Consider the following 15430-nt stretch of genomic DNA (forward strand, 5'->3'; position numbering starts at 1 on the left):
GTGACGTCGGTCATTCGAGAAGGCTTGGAAAGGAAGGTGATCAGGTGATGCTCCCGAATACTCTGCGGCGCTGATATTTTACCTTTGTTGGTGTGTCTGCTTAAGCCTTACTGGTATTGTGCTTATTGAAGCACCTGAATAGTGCGAAATGACAGGCTCCAAGCTTCAAGTTCCGAAGTGGTCTCTTGGTGGCTAATAGCTCATTTTATTAAGTATCTATCGGCCTACTCTCAAATCCTTGCTGGTTTCGAGGTAATGTCTGCCGCTTATAATTCTGCTCGACGAATGACTCTCGTTTAAATTATCCACTTTATGCCAGATCGAAGCGGACTGCAGGAACATGTACCTCCATGCCGTCCCTTCTTCTTGGTTTTCGCCGTGATGCAGACGAACCTCCCTCTACTAGTACTATCACAGCGTATGAAAGGGCGTGATTCGAAAAGCGGAACGCGCGTTGGCGCGAAACAGGAGTGAGGCTCTGGAAGAGTCAAAACGCCTAACATGAAGCTTGTTGGTCCGGAAGGTGTAGTCGAAAGGGAGCGGAACTCATGCTACTAAGTACTAGTATCAGCACGACGAGGAAGCAGGGATAGTGTTTTCACGCACTGATATCGCACAGAATGTACGCTGCCGGCCACAAACGGCCTCTGGTATAATACGTATTGACGAGGGCGGCTTAGTTAACACAGTGAAAGTGCATGGGTCGTGTGGTTATGCTTATTCGGCCGATATAGAAGGACATGAGTGAACTTGAAGGTGAGAGGGGAAAGGTGGTTTCGGGGCTGGAATGAATATCACTGACGATCCTCACGAAAAGGCAAAAACGCACAGATTTGGCTCCTTGTATTGTACCACTTCCGGTAGGAACAGTCGAGTTCGGGACAGCCGAGAGCTGGCATACGTTTCTGGGTCAAAAAGACAAGCTGGAAGCAGTGTCCAGCGATAACACAAATAGTTTCGGGCGAATTCGAGTCGGGCCAACTCCAAACGACTGCGGCGGGTGTAAAAAGACCCCCAATCTGCTCTTCAGCCTGTCTAAGCCAAGTATGAGGCCGACTTCGTTGTGCTTGGAATGACTGACGCACCGAGCAAACTCGCCAAAAGGAAGAAGCAGCCGTTTGGAAGCTACTCTTCTGCAAGTTCTCCTCGCCTCAGCAATGCCACCCCTCATCCTAATCCTCCCATTCCAACGCATGTTGTATCTTGGGCGTGCCTTCGGCTGTCGAGTTGAGGCGGGGAGTAGTAGTGGTCGTTGAGGAGAGGAAGAACAAGTGTGACAGGTGCTTGTCCGGGTTGCCTCTGGCCAGCACGGGTGATGCATCCCCTCACAATTTTTCACCTGAAACGACTCAATGAGACTCCGAATCCACACAGAGCATGCGACGGGGCATACCCTTTTGGACCCGACTTACAATCTTTCAGGAAATCGCGCTCGCCGCAAGCCGACCCGACTGTTCTGACGCTACCTACAAGCAATTCGCTTTTGCTTGGACAACCGCAAACGAACGCTCGAGCCCATATCTATTCTCCGTCTTCTTTGCTCTCCTAGACCCCACACGCATACCGCAGGCTTCTGAACTCGAAACCCTCTCCTCGACATCGAAAATAGGTATTGGGCGGATATTAGCGATTCTGCGGCCATTACTTTCGGCCTCGCGTCCGCTACCAAGCGAAGCCGCGCAACTCTGTCCTTTCATTGTTCGTTGGGTGGCGTTCATCCACGACTTTTACGACTTCTTGGTGGCGGACGAGGGCATCGATACCGAACACGGGCTTTCTCCACCTGAACTGCTTGTTGCATTCATGCAGTTCAGCCGCACTATTGAGGACAAGTGGGTACGGGAGAACGAAGACCAGCGCCGTGCCGCGAAAGAACACAAAGCCGCCCCTAGTGATTTGCTCTGGGCCACGCCCGGCTTTCTTGCTCTGCTCATCCGCGCGTGGACTTTCGCAATTTCCCTGCCTCAACCGGATGTCAATCTACTCCGCGATTGCCTGTGTTTGCTCCCTCCCACTCTTGTCGGCGCTCAATTTGACGAGCTGATCAATGCTGCGGGCGGAAACCTCGACCGTCTCATTCTGCTGGTCAAGCGCCACTGGAGGAAGACAGAATCCGTTCCGCTCCACCAGCGCGGAGAGTTTCTTCTTGGGCCCGTGACCTCTTTTCCATTCTATCTCATAAACCGTGTACACGACTTCCTTGCAGCTGAGGACCCGCTGACCACGGTCGTTCCTGACACCCTGCTGAACCATCATATATTCACGGAGTTGCGCCAGATTCTAGCCACCGCAGTCGATCCACAGAATCCCGCCTGCCAACCGCGCCACTGGAGCAACCCATACTGGTTTTCGCTCCTTTCCCAGGTCGTCGATTTAACCAATATGCTCATACACACGCCGGGGGGGCCGCGAGCTTTGCGCATGGCACTCCGCTACGATATGCTTCCGCTTCTGCTCGAAACTGCCCGTTTTCTGCCCAACAAAGGGCTTTTAGACCTTCTCACAGAGCTGATCGAAGTCGAGTTGTCCCGCGGTCTCCTTTACACGTCCACGCTCCCTCACATTACCGCGGCAATCGATCTTATCGAAGATTCCTCGTTGGCCAAACTTTTGAATGACCCGCAGGCGCCCCTTTTTGTCTGTTGGGACAAGCTCAAACAAGACGCTCGTTCGCAAAATCAGATCCTCCTCGCCTTGAAAGAAAATAGTGTACATGCCAATGTCCAACTCTGTGCATGCGACAATCCACACGTACGTCCATATTATATTAATCTTGGAGCTTCAAGGATTCCAATTCAACTTCATACAGTGTGGTCGTATCGTAGAAAGGATCAATTTTCGCCAATGTTCTGGCTGCCATTCACGATTATATTGCTCGAAAACATGTCAGAAGACCGATTGGGGCGAAGGAAACCATCGAAATACCTGCACCACCGCCATGAACGACCGCATAGGTCAGCATGATCATATTTCCTCTCCACGTCCGGGCCTGACAAGCTGCTGTCCAGAAACTCGCAAATTGTTCTCGAAACTGCAACTCGCCTTCTTTCGCCTCACGTTACACACCCTCTATAAGCACAACACGATTCAATTCCACACTTACGGTTTAACACGTTGCCTGGAGGTCGTCACTCACTGGCAGCAGCCAGCCACCGACAACACAGACCCCCGATTGGCCCGCGTTTCGTTCGCAGTGGCTGACTTTGAATACGGTGTCCCCCGCGCCAGCGAAGTTCAGCTGGACTCTGCACTGAGTCCTGGCATTGGCAAGCCCGGGCATCTGCTAAGAAAAGCACCGACACTGGATGACTGGGTCGACCGTGCCCGCCGCAGCAACGGGAGAATGGCTCTCCACATAATGGTGGTGCCCTGGGGCCTCTATAAGCACATTTTAGTCTTCCCGGTCCGAATGAACATGTCATTTGTGGACGACAGCATCTGGCGAGTGGCGCATGATTCGGGTGGGTGGATCGAGGAGGAGTCAGTCCGTTTCAAGCGGTTAGCGAGCGCATTGGAGGCGATTGAGCCTCCCACGAGATATTTGGCCATTCATCAATAGCATTGTCAACAAACATAGCTTAGGTACATGTAGTGCCTTTCGGCTATATCCATTGATTTTGCCACATAACTACCAGTGTCCAGAGAGTGCCGAGATGGTAGTTTTCGACTTTTGGGTTCATCGGCGCACAGTCGTCTGCGGCGCTGGAATGACCAGAGAGGACGTGAAAGAGAAATCGCTGGTGAAGGGCCAAAAACATGGTACGGTGGTGTCTTGGGTTTATTGACGAAGAGGCGATTGGGAGTTTTTTGGGGGAAATGGTGGGCCGTGGCTTGTCGGTGGGAAGGGTACATGGTAGGCACTTTCTTCAAGAAGCAAACGGATATGGTACTCGCTCCAGCGCGTCAGCCCTGAGCTTGAGGCGAACGGATGGTATGGAATGCTTATGACTGAAGAAGACGAGAATTGTACTATGCATATAGTGAGCAAAAACGAGGGATAGCAGTGGTGGCTTTTGACGCACCTGGTACTCAGACACGATGTCGAGAGCGACATTTTCTCTCTCTCTCGTCAGAAGAGGGCTCGTCTGCGTGAGCCCATGGGGATACTGTAGCCTTCACAACGCGGACATGGAGCTTGTGCCGGTCTCCTTCTAGTGTGGGCCACACAGACGGAGTTAGCCAGCTGTACATCGGCGAAAGGGAGCCTCTCACTGGACTTCCACCAGAAACCTAGCTGCAAAGCCCTCCACAGCGTCTGCTGATCCTTTCTCCTGGTAGAAACGCCGGAACGTCACGATGTTTGCGCAAGACAAGGAGCTTGCAGCCACTGGTGTCCTTAGCGAAGCGGGGAAGTCAGTAAAGTTGGGCGTCAGAGGTCAAGGGTTGCTCACGGGGGCTTGAACTACAGTAGAGTGTGGTGTCACCAAGTTCAATGCTCTACTCCATCCATCGAAGACCGGGGAGGCGCGTCGTAGATCACACCGGTACACGGGGTTTTTTTTAAAAAAGCCTTCTCATTACCAGTGTTAATGTTTTTAAAAAATGCCTCTAATTTATGCCCCTGCCAAAAGGCAGGTTTTACATAGGGAAATGAGAGATCAAAAAAAGGTTTAAAAGGTTGAAAAGCCTTGTCAGGGTGGGCAGTGTGGTAGCTATAAGGCCCCAGACCTGACGTGTGGAAAATTCCTTAAGTATGGGGAAAATACTGAGTAGGGGAAAGGCTAAAAAAGATGAAAAAAATTGTTGATGCCAAGGTGCCAAGAAAGATACGGAGTTTGACAGCGTGGATTTTATTAAAATGAGGGGAAGACTTGTAAATCACTGATGTTTTTTAAAAATGTTAATATTCTAATTACAAGGGATCTTTTTAAAAAAAACCCCGTATACGCCTGTAGATCAAGCATGGTAGTCGAAGAAGAAGGAAGGATTCTGTGATTCGGCTGTGACAGCGATCGCATTCCACATGCATCCTCTCACTCTCCAAGAAACGCAGCGTCTAGGGCAGCTCCCAAGCCCACATAAGGTCTGCGGGAATACTCTCATCATGAGATTCATACGTTTAAACACACTCTTTCAGGAAATCGCACTCGCCGCAAGCCGTCCGGATTGCTCCGACTTCGAATACAGGAAGTTTGCCCGTTGTTGGGCAACTTCCAATGAAAGCCTTCGTTCTTCGCTGCTCCCCGTATTCTTTGCCATTCTAGATCCTACCCGCATACCGCAAGCTGAAGATCTCGAAAACCTTTCTTCGACAGCAAAAATCTGCATTAATCGAGCGATGGCGCTGCTGAAGTACAATTCATTGCTCTCATCAACTACCGAGTCGGAGCTTCCCAAGGATATCGTCAAGCTCTGTCCATTCATCACACACTGGGTTCACTTCATCTATACCTTCCACGAGCATCTAATCGCAAACGAGTATATACGAGAGTAATGGGACTGGGACTGGGACAATGGGACTCGAGTCCCACTTTCCCCCGTCCCAGTCCCATTCCCGAAGTCCCGGAGTGGGACTCGTTACGACACATCACCCCCCTTTGATAGATCGACGCGTGTCGCATCAACTGGGTTGCGGCGCCGGCCGCGACGGCCGGGGTCTTCCACCCCGGACCCCGACCAGGGCGTCGCCCTGGACCCACCCTGCCGGGGGCGTCCGCTCGCCGCGGGGCCCGCTGCGCGGAGCGTGGGAGTTCTTTCCGGGGTGCCTTATCTGTTTATTTGCTCCGTCCGCTGAAGTTTGATAGGGTGGCGGCGCCCGGCCGCGGGCGGCCGGGGTTTTCCACCCCGGGAGCCCGACCTGGGCTTTGCCCCGGACCCCACGCTGCCGCGGGCTGCCGCTCGCCACGGAGGCCCGCTGCGCCGAGCGTAATTCTTTTTTTTTTTGATTGATATATCATTCTAACTGTTTGTTTAGCGCTCGGCTACGCATTCTTGGCGCCATGAAAGTGGGACTCACACCATCAACATGGGACTGGGCAGATCAAAGTGGGACTGAATCCCATTTGACGAGTCCCAGTCCCACTATTCTCGTCACTCCTCATCGCAAACGGCAGCATTGAAACTGCCACCGCCTTCTCGAAGTCAAGGCTGCTGGCATCGTTCCTCCGCTTCTGTCACTCGGCCGAGAGGCAATGGGCAAGCAAGAGCATTGTGGCTGGCGACAACGAGCCGCCCCAAAGTTCGTCCCCCCACGTTCGTCTTTTCGAGCATGCCCGGCTTTGTTTCGCTCCTTGTCCACACTTGGATCCAAGGCATTGCTGAGTCCCAAACCGACATACACCCAGTCATGGACTGTATGGTGGTGTTTCCGCGTCCTTTAATGCCCAGCCATCTCGACGAAATTATCGAAGCTGCTGGTGGCACGATCGACACTCTGGTTCGGATGGTCAAGACCCATTTACAATGGACTGAAACTCTTCCATTCCCTGTGCGGACCGACTATCGTCTTATTCTTCTCTCTCACTGCCCGCTTATGCTAATCATCCAAGCGCATAATCTACTCACCGACAACGATCCTTCCAGCACAAGCGTTCTAGAGAAAGTTGTAGCGCACAACATTCTTCGACACTTGCTTCCGCTGCTAGAACACACCACTCACCCGCGGCAACTTGCTTCCCAACCTGAACGGCCTACGCATATGTTCTGGCGTCAGACCCTCCACGCAGTAATCAATATCACAAATATGATTCTTCACGCTGGAGGCCGCAGTCTACGCATGATCTTCGAGGACGACGACACCCTCCCGTGCTTACTTGACACGGCTCGTTTTCTGCCAGACGAGGTACTTATGCGGGTACCCAACCTGGGGTTCCGATGCATCAATGGCTGTCACCACAGACATGGAATGATGAATGAAGGTCTCTAGCTCTGACCTGGCTTTTATGCATCAATGTGTCTCTGCCTCAGTCGGTGAGTCCAATCACATCAGCATGTCATCATAGCGTGACATACTGGTTACCGCTTCACTGACGACGACCATCACAGCAATCAATGCTTCTTGTCGTCGTCCTCGACAGTGAGCAGAGGCATTCCCAAATAATTCCCAAAAATTCTGAAAATATTAGGGTGCGTCGGTCCAATGGCGCTGATGAACGAATGCTACTTATCCTCATAGTATGCGCTCAAAACCGAGACTTCTCGCATTTTCGACCGGCACACCATAATCAAAGCCACCCACAGGCAACCATCCAGCGGTCGAATTGCTGCATAATTGAACATACACAACGTCCTACATCATATGGCTGAGACCCCCGAGTTTCAGAGTAATCGGGCGGCTGGATTCCGGCGGGCATATGCAGCAGTCCCCCAGGTCTACTCCGAAAATGGCGCCTGGCTGCCCTCGGGGCTCCCGGCCCTCTCCGCGACACGTCTATGACTCTGGAGCCCTCATCTAGGCTCTTGAATGCAGCTGGCGCTTCAAGGTGCCGGGTGCATCCCGGGCCTGTGAATCCTGCATGCCGGGTTCATTCCTTTGGTACTTGCAGTGAGGGGACCTGTTGCAGCGGGGCAGCCGCTTACATTGATGATGGAGGGCCGAGGAAAGCCCCGTAATGACGCAGAGGGTGCGTCATTGCATGAATTCAACTGGATTCACTCACCAGGAGCAGACTGGCGGCACTGGCCACTGTGGGACGATGAGAGAGTCGTTCCGCTTGAAATCTTCAGGAACAGGGCGGGCATGGCGTCGCTGCCGGGGGATGAGTTCCCAGCCCGAAAACGCGGAAGGCGGGCCGGAACGCCGCTCGTCTCGCAAATCAGCGGACGGGTCGCGGAAAGCTACCCGCTGGCTCGTTCCGCCTGAGGATCTCAGGGATGGGAGGGGCACACGCTCCCTTCTATCCCTGGAAATTCCAGGCGAAACGGGCCAGGACTCGGTCCGGTGGCCACGGGCCTCGCCGACACCTGCCCTAGCAGCTTCCGTTGCGCGCAGGGGCAACCCCTCCCTCGTTTTCCTCAGGAGTTGATGGAACTCGAGCGGTACGTCAACGCTACCTGCGCTGGGATTTCCAGCCAGACATATTCAGAAATGGGCCCGGCGCTCACCAATTTCGTGGAGAACGCCGTCAACGGCGACGACGGCCTTGTGGCCCGCAGCAGAGCACCGGGAGGCACCGAGTAAGTCGGGTTATGTCTCCAGAGGTTGTGCGGACGTGGTCTGTACACGATCAGTGGTCGTTGTGAATAATACAAGAAAGTTCTCCAATAGTAGTTGGAATTTACCATTGGTACACACCAGTACTTCCGCAATATACAAGTTCTCACAAAACTGTGGGATTTTTCTTCAGAAACTTGTACATAGGTGGGGGCTTACTACCAGCCACAGATAATGTAAATTCCCTCACACATTTGCGTCCATGGAACTCATTATTGGCGGTTTGTCGTGCCCCGATATTCCGTCTCACGCTCGATAGACGTCATATGGACGCTGATCAACCCCAAGCGCGGGGAATAACCGATGGCGTTGACAAGCGGCCACTCAAAATGACATCTTCCCTGCCCCGTGTCCCACGACCCGCGCCCTGCCCGCCCGCCCCGCGCACTACAGGCATTGTGACCCAGCCACCAAGAGCACAGTTCTGCGAGCACGCCGCTGAACAGCGGGATGAGTGTCGCATAGGTCGCACGGTCACACGCGTGGCGAATTGGTGGGTAGGCAGACGGTAGGCGGGGAGTGGGCGGGCGGAGGCGGGCGGAGGCGGGCGGAGGCGGGCGGAGGCGGGCGGTGCGCTGCGAGGGCCGGGAGAAACGGCAATCCTCAGCCCGGTCCGAAATGTCATGTATATTTGGTCAGCGGGGCCGCGGGTTTGGCACGTGCGCGGCCCACGTCATGTACATTACACATGCCCAGCACAAGGGCGGGAATCGGGAGCAGGTGGGCGGGAGGGCGGCAGTGGGCGGATGCAAGCGGACAGCGTGGGTGCTTCCAAGACTACCTTAGAGAGCTGCCATGATGCATCTGAGCCGGTCTGTGCTAGAGACCTTGATGCATCATGGCAGCTTTCTCACAACAATCATTTGATGCATGGAAACCCCAGGTACGCCTGTATGCGGTACCTGAAGATGTTACTTGAAGATCGCTTGTCCCGGGGTCTGATGGACCCTTTCATCCTTCCTCTCATCGTCAACTCTGTCAATATGATTGACAACTCAAGCCTAGGGAAGATTCTGAATAAGCCGGAGCTCCCACTATCGCCATACTGGGCCCGCCTCAAGACGGCCGCTTCATATCAACAGCAGATACTTTTGGCATTCGAGGCCCGGGATCAGGATAACCGCACCCGGTTGTGTGCGTGCGACAACTTGGCTGTGAGACGAATCCATTCACTTGGATATATCTTTGCTCATTCCCAATCAAAAAGTGCAATCTCTTTGACAAACGCGAAAAATTCCAGAGGTGCTCTAGCTGCTTTTCGCACCGTTACTGTTCGAAAACCTGCCAAAAAACTGACTGGCGTGAAGGCCAGCACCGTAGAACATGTGGTTTAGCAAGAGACGATTACATGAGTCAGTATCTTGAAACCTTGTTAGAATTACTGACGAGCTTGCATCCCCAGAAATTCGCCGTATGATGTCCAAGCGCCAGCACGCCTTTTTCCGTTTCTCGCTGCACGCCTTCTATGTCGAGCATCCCACCAACTTCCACTGCCCCGATCCCGATTTCGACAAACGCGTGGAAAATGCACAGGCGCAGGCGCGCGCCGGTGCGGACCCGCGTAACGTTCTGTTCATCATGACGAACTTCGAAAAGGGTGTACCCGAGTCCAAGTGTCACGTCGTCGTTAAGCCCCCCTCGGAACCGGACGTGCGAAAATTTCTGCTTCCACATATTCCCGGGCCCACGCTGGACGCTTGGGTCGACCGTGCACGACGCAGCAACGGGCGGATGGTCCTCCATTTCATGGTTGTATCTGCTGGCGGCACCAGAACTATCTTGGTCTTTCCGCTGAGGATGAACATGTCATTTTTGGAAGATACTGCACTCCGACTAACGCAGGTGATGAAACAAGAGGCTGAAGGGACACCAATCTCTGAATATGACTTCAATACGAAGGTGCAAGCTATGTTTGAAGAGATAACACCTCCCCGGAAGCTGCTGACCATCCACCAATAATGGTGGAGGAGTTTGCCAAAGTTGTTATTTACCATGTAATACTCAGTCCAATTGTACTGAACAATGAGTTGACCAATCAAGAGGACAATCAAAGAGCAGCAGCAAGGGGATTTGGAGCTGTGATAGCAATGGACATTGAGTGGGAGTCCGTTCAAGTTGAGTGGGACTCAGTGGGTGACTCCCACTCAACGTCAGTGCTCATTGTCTCCAAAATTATTGGGGCCTGGTTCATATAGGAGTGTTTATAAAACAATTCATAAACTTGACCTCACACCCCTGAGCCCTGTTTTATATGACATGCACAGTTGCAGACAATCAAAGCTGACAACTTGTACTATACTGATCTGACTGTAAGTTCAGTAATTTGGATTTTTTTTCAACCTCTAAGATAGCTGAAAAAAAATTTCTTTTGCACTTTACGGAATTTTAACGGTAGGTTATTTTGTCCAGGTAACATGTAACATGAACTTATAGTGTGATTAGTACGGTATTGCTCAAATTGGGACATACTGTAACAATTTATTCAATTCGGCAGCGGAAAACTGTGTGACATTGACACCGAAATGAAAATTCACTGCGGGAGAATAAACAGTGCCTGTTTCAATCGATTATACACCTAAAATCAATGTACCAAAAAAGAATGTTTTAATACCTCTATTTGCACCCAAAAAAAATTGTTCCCAATTTGCCTGCTTATATGAGAATTATATGCCATAAACGGACTCAGTTTTGTCAACTGGTTTTGGGGCAGATCAAACAGCCTTTTCTAGACCAGCTTTTATATCAAAATAGGGACAAAAAATATTCACTTATATTCACTCATATGATATATATCGGGGCCCTGGACTCTTTTTTTTTTTTGTCCCTATTTTGAGTTTTTTCTCTCCACCATACACACCATAAATTCAAAAGAATTTCTTTCCCAACAGAAAGGTGAGTTGAAATTACTTATTTAAATCCATATTTTCTTATAACAGAAATAATATATTTTATTTGAATGGGAACAGAATCATAAATGGTTACTTTTTGTGTCCCTTGCAGCTGCAAAACAAAGTCATCTTTCTCTGCTTATGAAAGGTCATCTAAATATGGCCTTTCTGCCTGTCTTTCTGTCTACTAAGAAAGATGATCTGTTTGAGCAAATGGAGAGCTCCCCAGAAATTCTCTCTTTCAAACTTTCTTTTTGGGTGTAAGGGCAACCCTGGAGACTCCGACGAAAGCCTAGCAGGGGAGGATCCAAAGCGTGAATAAAATACACAGAGGGACCGACCTAGAGGATCCAAAGAGAAAAAACTCTAAGAGTCCGCCTGCGAGGGTGCCAACTATATACTGGTCGTCCGTAACTGCCGACGTAGAGCGCAGAAGGCCTGAGCAGCGTTGCAGGCTCTGTCCCAAGGTGATCGTTGGGAGGGTCTTGACAGATCGGTGATTGTGCGAGCGAAGGAGGCCATGAACAATGGTCAGGGTGGGTTGGAGCGTCCGAGGGGGCACCGGTCGGATGCGCCTTGGATGCGCTTGGATGGTCCGAAGGAGGCCGAAGCAGGGGTTCCCCTGACATATACCTGATTCTTGAAGAGAGGGTAGGTACCCATAGAGCCAAACAGAGTGTCTTCACTATTACAACTGGTCAGAAATTGATTTCAGGTGTGATCTAAGACATGAATATAGGATTGTATGGACCTTCAAATGAACCTGTCCAGCACTTGAATCAACCCCATAGCTATTTTGGATCTCTTACAGTACCATTATCAATGTTATCTCCCCCAAAAATAATAAGTTGACTACATAATGACCTTTGTGAATGTTATTGATTTGAGGACATCTACTGGTAGGGGTATAATGCACCTCCCAGGAGATGGTACCCCACCCTTTTGGCATATCTCTATCCTGTATTATATAGCACCTAACGTCCCTGGGAATTGAATAACCCTCAAACTTGCTGTGGACTTAGAAATGAGTAGAAGTGTGGAGGACTATGACATGGCATTATATGAACTTAGATCATAAGATTACATGCATTTAGTTCCAGGATCTCAGCAAAACACTGCTCAATTTGGTATTCAGGCATGCTTAGCAGTGTATAGATCAAGGTAATGGCAACATAAAATATAGCTGGTGAGGCTCAAGGATATTAGTAGGAAGGTATACCTTTCAAATGAACTTATTCCCAGCTTTATTTACCAAAGATAGCTGAAGATATATTCTCATCTGTCAAAGCTGATGGAGATCAAAGGCCACTGATGGGTAGCCAAACTCACAACGTAGCCACCTTATATTTTTTAAGTACTAGATATTCTTGTTTAATGACTCAATAGTTAATATGGTAATCATATCAGATGATAATAATCAAAATACGTTATCAACCAATAGTACTTTTGAGACCCCCTGCCTAGTACTTCATTCATGCATTTGGCTCAAGCAGCTATGGAGATAGAGGCCTATCAGTTATATATGACCTAGTGATGTGTCAGTGCTAACACATTTATTGAGCTGCCATAATTTAATGAAAGTTTTTATATAGTCAAAATACACAACTTTGATTTGTGACAATATGTGCCGAGCTACACAACTGGAGTGAGTGTTTGCAAATTTCCATTCATTTAAACTCTAAGGCCTATTGTCTGCCTGCTAAGGTGCCAACTATATACTGGTTGTTCATAACTGCTGTTGTTAGACACAGAAAGCCTGGGTTGTATGTTGCAGGCCTTATGCCAAGGCAACTGTAGGACAGGGGCCCAGGTGATTGTGCAGGCATTGGAGGCTGTGGACAATAGTCAAGTCAGATTGGCTTGGATCATCTGAGGGGGGCACTGCCATGCCGGCGGGATGTGCCTCAGATGCACTTGGACAGTCTAAAGGAGGTGAAAGTGGAGGTATCCATGACAAGTCATTTGAAGTTAGGTGTTGGAATGAATGACAGGAAGACTTATTGTTCTGGATTGCAGAGTTGGTAACACTTTGATCACAGCATGCTTAATGCATTTCAGGAATTGATAAATGATAGAATCAAAGTGAGGCAAACAATAAATAAGCACTTTTCCAAAAAAAGGAAATATTCAAGAATATTCAAGCTCCCATATAAATAGAATAAACAGCTGCTAGTCATATGCTGTATATTGTGGGCTGTTTCCTAAGACCTTGCCCTACAGATCAAGGATAACCTGCAAGCCATCGTCACTTACTGATGGCTCAAGGAGCTGCATCAAGGCTTTCATTTTGGCTTCAGTGCGTTGATACAGCCTCGGCCACCACTCCATATTCAGCACAAATGAGTGTCCCATTGTCTCGATATGTTGCCCACGATCATTGTTCCACCGGACACGTGAGATGACAAGGTCTGCAAGGGGTTGGACAAGGAAATGCCAGCGCGAGTCGTAGCAAAAGTGTGTCAGCCTTGGTACCAGTACATCCGTCTCTGCATGTGTCTTGCCCCGGGCAGGAACATGCAGTGCACGGAGCACATCGGTTTCAATGTCAATGGTAACATACCCGGGGGCGGAATCCTGGAAGCGCAAGCCCAAGTGTCTCGAGGAGCGGCATCAAGCGGAGGCCTGCGCACAGCTGTCGGGCATCAATCGAAATGCCGTGCAGGTGCAGCACAGTCACGTGTGGCGAGCGGCGCACAAAAGCCGCAAAAGCATCTGCGTTCCAGAGAACCTCCGAGACCATACCCTTGAACGGCGTGTACTTGTCTTGCTGGCGCTCGAGTGTCAGGCTGGTCAGCCGCGGCAAGTCCAGAAAACTGAGCACCGGGCCGAGCAGTTCCTCAGGTGCTGGAACACTGGCATCACCACATATGCCAATCATACACAAGTGCAGGCTGGGGATGTCAGCCTGAATAGCTGACCTTCCCCGTGAATCAATCTCAAGGTTGTCTTCTGCTAGGTGGGAAATCTTCACCGAACACCGTGGTGAGCATTTCTCGAGGAATGCTAGGTTGTCGTACACTGCCCCCTTGGAGCGCAGGTGAACATGAGTGAGCTGGGCCCACGGAACAGGTGGTGGCTTATTGTTAAATACCAGCCGTCTAAGCGAAGGCACATCTTCGAACAGCGTCCACTTGGTCGGCATCCACGGGTTGTAGTATCTGTGTCCTGGAATCTGTACATCAAGTGATTCCAGCAATGGCAGCCGGCCGGCAATGGCCTGCAGCTCTGCTAGCTCGTCAACATCTGCCCGAAGCGTGAGCTTCTTCCACCGCTCCGCGTGCTCCATGAGCATTGCAAATATGTCCTGTAGTCCCGAGACTTTGATCCCAAGGCCAATGTGGAGGGGTATCCCGCGTGTACGGGCCAGAGCCTGCCGCAGCACCTCCCCAGCACAGTCGTTGTGGTAGCTTATCAGCCCGATCGCGTTAATGTTGGCCCAAATAGACGGCGTGCCCTCGACCACGTCGCGCCAGTGCCGGCACACTGCCCCCAGTTTGCGCCACGACGCCTGGGACAGCATCTCCATTGGCCAGAAGTTGTCTTCCATGTATTCGATGTCGTCGGCGTCGTCGACCGGCGGCGCGTAGCCCTCGTAGAGCGTCCGCGGGGTGTTGTCCACCGCGTGGTGCAGGATACGCAGCAGCAGCTCGTTCGGGAGTTTTCGGATCGGCGCAAACACGGCTGCCCATGAGGCAGTGGCCCCCGCTAGCGCGGCCCGCTCGCGCTTCAGCCGCTTGAGGGCGGCGCGGACCGCTTTGATGTCCGCGTTGTAGCGGTCAAGGTCATGCTGGAATGCGTCCAGGCGACCTCGCAGCTCTCCCGGGAGCACCGGGTGAGTGTGGCTTCGGAGGAAGGCCAGCGGGATGGCGTTGGCTGCTGCAGCCCTGTGAAGAGTTGATCTAAAGTAGCGGTCTGCGACGGACATGGGAGGCAAGAGTGAAGGGAAGACAGGCTTGAAAGCCACGCGTCGCTCTTTTGTATCCATTAGGGTGTGTGGGTGTGGTGTGTGGGGTTGTGACTCACAATACATGTGTTGTTCTCTCATGACTTCAATCGCTCACAAGCGCTCGCAGCACCGCCTTCCACTGAATCAGGGAGCCACGGTGACTCAAACAGCTTGGAAACAGCTTAAAGTTCCGCTGTAGCCTGTCAGCGGCGACTCAACGCAATCAACGAGGTACCAACGGCGACGCACCCGAAGCCCCCCGCTCTCTTGCGCGACACCGGCGCGAGTGCGTTCCGGTGTCTCAGAGCGGCGTGTCACTGAACACCAGCATGCTGTATGGAAGTCGGGAGAGAGAGTCATCTACAAAGCACGGTGACTCATCCTTGCGCTTCTTTAGCCACGATGGCGAGTGGGGGACGAGAGAAGCTCCGGATGCTGAAAAGC

The 15430-nt window shown here is 51.4% G+C and overlaps 1 protein-coding gene across 1 annotated transcript; it reads right to left on the reverse strand.

Annotated features, from left to right (window-relative positions):
- Positions 1 to 13585: 13585 nt before the first annotated feature.
- MIND_00907000 (F-box domain-containing protein) lies at positions 13586 to 14965 on the reverse strand (the record flags this gene model as incomplete). Its single annotated transcript, XM_037365710.1, has 1 exon — positions 13586 to 14965. The coding sequence occupies one exon, from the start codon at positions 14963 to 14965 to the stop codon at positions 13586 to 13588; it is 1380 nt and encodes a 459-aa protein (XP_037217122.1).
- Positions 14966 to 15430: the final 465 nt, after the last annotated feature.

This window comes from Mycena indigotica (assembly GCF_014461135.1).
Source record: "Mycena indigotica strain 171206Taipei chromosome Unknown Mind.scaff0008, whole genome shotgun sequence".
In the NCBI taxonomy this organism is placed as follows: Eukaryota; Fungi; Basidiomycota; class Agaricomycetes; order Agaricales; family Mycenaceae; genus Mycena; species Mycena indigotica.